General features: G+C 33.1%; 1 protein-coding gene across 1 annotated transcript; it reads left to right on the top strand.

The window, feature by feature from the left end:
- Positions 1 to 2,877: 2,877 nt before the first annotated feature.
- Positions 2,878 to 8,574, top strand: LOC131938235 (uncharacterized). Its single transcript, XM_059296156.1, has 7 exons — positions 2,878 to 3,128; positions 3,576 to 3,637; positions 5,603 to 5,753; positions 6,019 to 6,077; positions 6,674 to 6,815; positions 7,333 to 7,758; positions 8,286 to 8,574. The coding sequence occupies exons 1-7, from the start codon at positions 3,083 to 3,085 to the stop codon at positions 8,474 to 8,476; spliced, it is 1,077 nt and encodes a 358-aa protein (XP_059152139.1). The 5' UTR covers positions 2,878 to 3,082; the 3' UTR covers positions 8,477 to 8,574.
- The last annotated feature ends 505 nt before the right edge of the window (positions 8,575 to 9,079 follow it).

Genomic DNA, 9,079 nt, shown 5'->3' with positions numbered 1-9,079 from the left:
ATATCGACTATTATACACACATTTTTTTGCTGTTCATTTGATGCACAATTATATTTTCTATTCAATTTAAAAAAAAATTAAAGTATTTAAAAGTTGATTAAAATCATGTTTAAATGCAGAGATGCCATCCCCCGCAGTGTAATATAAGAATATTCAAGAAAATGTAGGGGAGATCACTCCCGCTTTATTCAAATATAGACTTCATCCAAAGTCACAGAAGTCACACATGATTGTAACGCATGAATCACTTCACGCATTAAAGACTTGAACTGAAGCTAAAAAACAAGGTTATGTGTTTCACGTTGCAGCTGTCTAATTTTAGCAGTTCTTTGTCCTAAAAATATTTTTTAACGAATATCTACACTATGACTGAACAGCCTGTAGGCCTATATTTTAGTATTTTAAGAACGTTGAAGTCACTGTCTAGAAAGGATTGTAAGCGTTAAGTTGGTCTTCTTTCTGTTGTGTTTGCCCATGGCTGTATGGGGTAAGGTTTGACGAGTCCACTAAAGCGTCGTACCAGTGGCGTAGGCAGGGGGGGGGGTTAGGGGGGGGGGTCATAACCCCCCCCATAGAACCCTCGGTATATATAAAAAGTATGAGGGGGGGTGCAAATCGAAAGTTTGAGGGGGGGGGGTGTAAATCGAAAGTTTGAGGGGGGGGGTGCAAATCGAAAGTTTGAGGGGGGGGGGGGGGTGCAAATCGAAAGTTTGTCCCCGGGTAAAAATTGGAACCCTCCCCCCCCCCTTGAGACGATCCTGGCTACGCCACTGCGTCGTACATATCTACAATGGAAGAGAGAGACGGTGCACTCAGTGTTGTGGTCAGCCTGCTACAGAAAGTGTGCATTGAGTTGTGTGGTCAGTGTTTTAATAATACAGCAACTACAAGTGCTAAAATAATGACTTGAACAATGTGCGAGAGACACTATAGACTGCACCTCTTTTAATGCGTCACAGCTTTTGAGAAAATAAGTCAGGTGTAACCAAGGTGACCTTGGCGAATGTGAATGTCAAAAATACACGCCCTACTGAATTTGTAATAGGAATGCCCTGCCACGTGAAACTTCATAACTAAGCGTTTTTTATATGTATATGAAACCTTTTTTTGTTTGTTATTATTTTCGAGATGTTTGAATAGATGGCTAGCTAGTAAGAGTTATAAGTTGTAGAAATGTTAAAACCCGATGTATTCCACAGCTTAAGGCGTATGTTTGAAATACTGGGATCGAGACAACTAAAATCAGAAGAGACAAATAAAGCAGATACTCAGAGAGTTCAAACAGCTCCCCAGATAGCTCACACAGCTTCTCAGATAACTCTCCCCGGTAGCCTACTAAGAGAGTTCAAACAGCTCTGTCGTCGATGCTCATTGACTACCGAATTAGTAAAGTTGACGAAAATTCATATACAAGTATTTTCAAACTATCTTGTAGTTATATACCAACTTTTCGGCGATTTCCAGTAACCGGAAATTGTGCTTACTCTACTTCCGGTTTCTAAATAGCACAATTTTAAATTAATTTTTATAAAGTGATTAAGCATCAAATTATATCAAGGCTCATGCAACATTTAATTTTCATCCGGTCAAACGTATCAATTAAAAAAAATAGTTCACTAATTTACACGTATGACAAAGACAAATACAACTAAATTAGCTTGTACACAATTTATATTTTAATTTTAACTTAAAATCTCACTTTTCTGAACTGCTTTTCTAAAAACAATGTATAATGATACAAGTATCTATTCAACATTTGACAAGATCCGAATTTGCTTAAAACTAAATCTGTTAGCTGAGCGATATATTGGTTTTAGTATTGGTGTTATAGTAAACATTGTTTCAAATAATTAATTGTTTTATAGAGAGTCACGTCACAGAATATCGCTAAGTGGCTCAACATTGAGATATACATTTTCTTTCAGGTTCTCATTTTTCATTGAAGAAAATTTTAAATATTAAAATCGATTAGATAATATAAAATTAAGTTGGCTACATTTAAATAATCAAAATATTAATTTATCGTTTTCAGTTTTGGCATTTAGACAATATTGTAAATTTTGGGTAGATGAAATTAAATATTTTGAAAAACAAAAACACATTCTATAAGTAGGTTTCTAGAAACTTTAGAGCAATCTCCAGTAACAGGAAATGATACATAACAATATATGTGCGGTTTCTTTAAAATCTTTTCAATTAGTCGGATGAAATTTCACGTGTAAAATTCTATAGATAGTTTTTCATCACTTCATCACTTGTTGTCGATTTCTCTTAGCCTGAAATGCCACTTTTTTATGTCTTTCGTAATTTTTTTGAAGAATTTGATATTTTTTAATCAAATGCCGCAATTTGCTCTATGGACTGTTTCCCTTTATGTATTTTGTCAAAAACTTCCATTTTTCTATCTTGTGATTCTACTGACTTTGACAACCCCAACCGTAAATGTTTTGTACGAATAATTATCATTAAAATTAAAAAAAAAACCCACGTTTTCTGATTGAACTAAAAAGTAGAAAATAAATGTTATACATCACAATAATGGTGATTTTCTTTTACTTTTACTTTTACTTCGGCGTGGGAAAATATGCATTGGAACTCACCCCTGCTTTATTTTAAAATATTTGTAAGGCTCCGCATTACGGCTAGTGTGATATAATTATCTTAATTTTTAGATGATTAGATGAACAACCTCCCTTCATTAACTTAAACCCACTAAAAACATAGCATCCACAAAAACCACACCGCTACTTGTTTCACACCAAACATGATTAACACGCACTTTTTAAACAACTATTCTACGACACCCACGTCAATTCCAGCCATATAGACGTCACGCATGACTGCTACGTCCTGAAAGGAGGGCTCAGAAAACAAGTTATTACGTTCTAAGTTGTGGCCTTACAAGTTTTATAGATCTTGACCTGAAACAGATTTTGGAAACGAAAAGTTTGACCGTACCGAAATATATAAAACAGAATAAACATCAGCGTTTTTATGTTGGAATTTTATTTACGTTGATGTTGGAGAGCTGAAAAACTTAGTAAAATTACCTGGACAAGTTGAGAGTTTTAGTATAGCAAGCATGAAGTTGGTCTTCTTTTTGTTGTGTTTACCAATGGCTCTATCAGGTAAGGTGTTACTGGTTACTTCTACTGGTGTCACCGTGTTTGTGTTCAAGGTGCTTGCTGGGATATAAGTTACAACATTGCTTTCTAAGTTATAAGTTATATATATATTTACATTTTGTATGTATTTAATTAGTTTAAATTTTTTGCTCTTCCTTTTCCAATATATGACAAAGTATAAAGAAATGAAAAAATTGTATTTTAAACATATTAATTACATAATTTTCTCATTTAGTTTTGCAAAACAACCACCTATATCACACGTACAAACACATGAGCACTCAGAGAAACCAAGTTCAGAAATTTAACCAACTAATTTTTCGTTTTGTTAAGAAATTTAAGAATATGATTATTTATAATAATATACAGCTGATTATACTTTGAATGTTTAACATTTTTTTATAGTATCCTCCCACTTCATTTTTGCGTTTTTTGTTTGTTTGTTGGTAGCTCAAGATTGCACGGCGTCGCTTAGCATTGTAAATAAGCCTTTAAATGTATCATCCGCGCAGGTAAATTTTTATTTCTTTAAACTTTAAATTGTTTTAAGAGTAGGGCCTACAATAATTAATTATTGCTTGTTTTTGGTTAGAATTTCGTTGATTACATCTACGATGTCAATATATATAATTAATATATTTTTAAAATGGTCAAATATTTGACATCAAATAGTTTAGGATGAAACTTTGCTTTCCTAGTATCTAGATCTACATAAAAATTCCACTGTAGGTCTGTAAAATAATTCCACCCTAGATCAATATAATAATTTCAATCTAGATCAATATAATAATTTCACTCTAGATCTACATAATAATTTCACTCTAGATCAATATAATAATTTCACTTTAGATCTATATAATAATTTCACTCTAGATCTATATAAAAACTAGGTATACTGCCTAGCTTCGCTAATTCATTTACCCAGGTCTATGGAAAAAAATGAGCCAGAGGTACAGAGCGAAATAGCACCCTGTCGGGGCGCCGGTGACCGCCCGGATTCGATTCAGTTAAAGACCTTTCTTATTCACAGTCTATCGCACTATTTAAAACGAAATTATGCACCATAGCGCTCACAGGATAGCCTAGAGCACCAAATCAAACCCTGCCGGTGCGCCGGCGGAAGCGCCTGATTCAATTTTAGTGAACGACTATAATACCCCAATCTTCAGACACAATAAGAATTTTGTAAATTTTCTTTAATTTTGTTTAATGCACATGCCGTCAAACAACACTATAAGTTTGGAAAATGAAATTTGTTTGAAAAGCCTTTAATATTAATTTTTTAAAACCAATAATCAAGATAAGAGCCCTTTAGATATATTTCAGTATGGCGATCAAGTCTAGTTATTTGTTCCTTTGTACCACGGGTGCGTGATCTTGATCAAGAAGGAAAATCCGTTTTCCCCAAAAAATCTTGACGTTTTACACCTCCATGAGGCGAAAAAAATAGATTAGCAATTTTGTCCGTATATCTGTGTGTTGCTGTGTGTCTGAGAACACGAAAATTTGAGTACCGTTACAGTGAGGTTTGAATGAAATTTAATATATATGTATTAAATCAAATTTGTAGTTCTGTATCAATTTTTCAGCTATATCCGGTAATCGGAAATGGAACTTATTCTTCCTTTGGTTTTCCTAATGCTTTTAAATAACCAGAGTACTCTTTCAGATAGATACATGAAAATTCACAATTATCAAATCTATTTCTCTGCATTCTGTCATATTTTGAGTAATTTTCGTTTACCGAAAGAAATACTTTACGCTATTTCCGATTTCTCAAAAAAAAACAACACAACACATAGTAATTTATTAAGTACTAATATTCCACACTGTTATAAACACATTGTGTGCTGTTCACTCGGTGCGCATTTCTTTTTTCTACAATATTCTAATGTATTTTAAATGTATTACATATTTAAAAATTGATTAAAGATCGTTTTTTTGAGAAATCGTAATTAGCCTAGATTAGTACTTCTGGTCAACAAAAGCTACTCAAAATTTGAAAGAAGACAGAGAATTAGTTCTTTTTACTTATATGTGAAATTTTATTTATCTATCTGAAATAGTACTCAGGTTATAGGAATTAAAAAAAAATTGAAAGTAGAAAAAGTTTCACTTCCGGTTATCGGAAATTACTGAAAACTTGATAATGATCTGCAAATTTGATATAATACTTATATATGAAATTTCATCAACCTAGCTGTAACGGTACTCAAGTTATCGTGTTCACAGACACCCATACATACACACACACACACACACACACACACAAGGAATATGAATTAAAGAAGAATTTTAAGAAGCATATGTAGGCTTTTTCTAATTTAATGCAGAATAGGTTATTTAAAGTAATAGGAATAATAGAAATAGTGTAGTTTACAATTATATCACTTACTTTGTTGTTTAATTTATTATTGTAACGCTTTGTTCTTTAATTTAGAAATAAGTCTGTTGTGTACAATTTTATAATTTACTAGGAGTGTTTTGAAAGCTGTGCTTCCGACCCTAAATGTACTGCATATAGATTTGCTGATACATGCATAAATGCAGTCTCCAACGACGTGCCTGCTGATACTGACACTGAGAATATTACTGGTACTGTTACAGTATTCGTGCATTGCAGGAGTAGTAAGTAATTAGGTTCCATATAGTAAATTTAAAAAAAGCCAATGTTTGATAAAGTATATATAAAGTATAAAGTATATATATATATATATATATATATATATATATATATATATATATATATATATATATATATATTAATATTCATATATAAATATACACATATAAATATTCATATATAGGCCTATAATATATATATATATATATATATGTATATATATATATATATATATATATATATATATATATGTAATTTTTTACCAAACAGCACAGCAGTGTAAAGCAAAAGCAAGTGCTATTGAAGAAATATCATCAGTTAACAACACTGTAGGTTTAGTAGAACAAATATATTATCGTATGATTAGATTGGGTCGTTTATAAAAAAATATTCCTAAATTTAAAAAAAAGTATCCTTTGTTTCTCCTGCTAAACTCACACAGTATGTCTTGTGTTGAAACTATTTACATCATCGAAGCTATTTAGCATTGTATTACTGATAGTATAACTGTGTGGTGGAATTGTAGAGTGTTTGACTGACTGCTTAAAGTCTCGAGTTCGGATCTCGGCTCGGACTGGTGAGTGTAGGACATCACTGAGTACACCCAGCTCTGATGGGTACCTGACTTGCGTGAGGGAAAAAAGACGGCTTGGCAAGGTGCTGTCTTCACTTTCCCTACATATGCCGAGGTAGTTGAAACAGATGAACTCTAGTTCATTTGCAAGATTTGCATGAACTCTACTTTATCTACCCCATATGCTTTGGTCACGAACAGTTGAAAAACAAAATTTTATATTGTTACTTTTTTTATTGAACTAATAAACGAAAACTCTAAATCACAGTTTCGCTAATTCACATGATCTATCTTTCCTAAATTTCGTCATTTACACTGAAATGTAAATGATTACACTGAAAAACTCCACAGGAATGTTTCCGCAACTGCTCCTCTAATCCAAGATGCTATGGTTACAGATATTCAATAGGAAACTGCATATATGCTTTAGCGAGCGGAGACGACATCGACATTTCTACCTCCACCTCGACAGCTATTGTGTGCTGTTCTTGTGGTGAGACAGTACCCACTTCTTGTCCCAAGTTTTAACCAAAGCTAGTTTTGGGGATTAATTTATAAATATTTTTTTTCTTAGTAAATAGCACGATACATACAAAAATGATTAAATCAAATCATACAATGAATAAAAAAGCATTCAAACATTAGAACAGTTAGGATCAAAGTAATGTAAAAGATGTCGAAAGGATTATGAAGATAGAAATAATTGTTTAGGCACTTCTCTGTGCCGCTCAAACTAGAGAACTGTTGACGCTTGAATGATGTTATTGAGCAACTTTCGGTTTTATGTTTTATACGGTAACATTGAAATTTTGGTGTTTACAAAAAACCCAAAGTATTTTCTCTTATCTACTTTTCATATACACATATTATATATATATATATATATATATATATATATATATATATATATATATATATATATATATATATATATATATATATATATATATTCATGGATATGACGGTGTACTAATACCGTTATAGCTGTTATCAATATAATTTTATACCAGATGATCCGATATCGACGACCGCAGCATTTACCACCACCACGCTAACAACCAGTCCTATAACGACCACCATTACAAAGATAACCACTACAGCTAGCACAACCAGCACCACCAGCACACGAGCACCAGCCACCACGCAAGCAGATACAACCACGAACGAACCAGCAACCACAACAAGATTAGTAACAACCGTGAACAACCAGCAGACTACGAATTCTGCAACCAGAAATAACCCAGAACCCACACCAACCACACGAGCCCCAGCCCAGCGCTACTACGACTGCCACAGCTGTACCAGCGGCTGCAGCAGCAAGAAACAGAACTACCTGTGTCCTGCCAATGGGAAAATAAAGACTGGGACCAACACACGTTTTGTCAGGTGTAAGGGACCTTGCATGTCTACTGTCAACAAAACACCTTTTGGTGGCGGTGAGTAGATCATGAACATTTATCATTAAATAAGGTGCCAGAAATACTAATTTGAAAAACAATGTGATAACATTATATGCAGTGTATAGGCTGTTGGTTGATACGCTCGACTGCTAACACTTAAGTCTCCAATAACATCCCAGGACGGACTATGATATAGAATGTGACGAAACTAACATGTTTTCTAAAAACAATATCTCATACATTTTCGTTTTAATGTATTTCTATACTTGGGTCAAAGGTACTGACCCATTTGCGGTAACAATGTTAAGCGTTGCTTGTACTGCCTGCGTCCGATAATGACATAATAATTGATTCTTTTTATCTTTTTAAATAAGAGTCGCTATGTTACTAGTAGAAAACAAAATACAAACATAACTTTCTTTTGCCAATGCTAACCATATCTAAACCTAACTTCTGCCCAAGTCCTACTAGAGCCCTAACTCAAATATCTGAACTTAACACTAAACCTTTTTTCTGAAATACTATCAACACCCTGACACACTAATATAGTTCTTCTGTTCCAGATGTGGTCCGTGGATGTTCAGACGGCAAGTTCCCAGGTCTTCGTATCCCAGCCAATGGCTGCCTGACTCACAAGAAGGAAGTCACGTGTTTTTGTACTGGTGACCGCTGTAACACCAGAAACATGGTGCAGGAGCAGAGAAGGATGGGATATGGATGGTGGATGTGGCGTGGACAGCATTACAAAAAATGAGAAGATAATGCTAGTAGACCGACACATAAATAACATAAAATGGGTTGAAAATTCTTTTGATTATTTTCTAATATAACCTGATTGTTTTTTTTGTTTTGTTTGTTTTTCACTATATCCTTTTGAATGTTGTCGTTAATTTCAGTGTAGGCCTAAATTGCTAAACTAAATATATAATTATGAGGTTTAGCTAGAGCGCTCCACGGAATTATTGAAATTTTCAAAAGTAAAACAAAATAAAATCAAATTGAATTTATTTCTATAATCTTTTCCTTGTCAAAGTTGAAGACTAATCTTGGTGTAATTATTTATAAATATGTCAACATATTTGTGGTCTATACCAAAGAATAAAACGTATCAATTAGTTTGCAGGTTTACACAGAAAAATGTTTTACAATCGAATAAATTGTGACAAAGTAAAGGCTAAAAACAATTTACGTTTGTTTTGTTTTCTTCATGAATAAAATAAAATTGATATAGATCACTGACACTTCATTTGTATCCAAATAAACACAAATCATATAAAAAAACACCGTATTTTTTAATAAAAAATATGGTAGGCCTATTAGAATGAATGCAAATCAAGTAACCATTGTAGTGTGACAG

This window comes from Physella acuta, unplaced genomic scaffold, assembly GCF_028476545.2.
Source record: "Physella acuta isolate Inbredline_101_S28 unplaced genomic scaffold, ASM2847654v3 ptg000239l, whole genome shotgun sequence".
Taxonomy (NCBI): domain Eukaryota; kingdom Metazoa; phylum Mollusca; class Gastropoda; family Physidae; genus Physella; species Physella acuta.
This window is presented reverse-complemented; position numbering and strand designations above follow the sequence as displayed.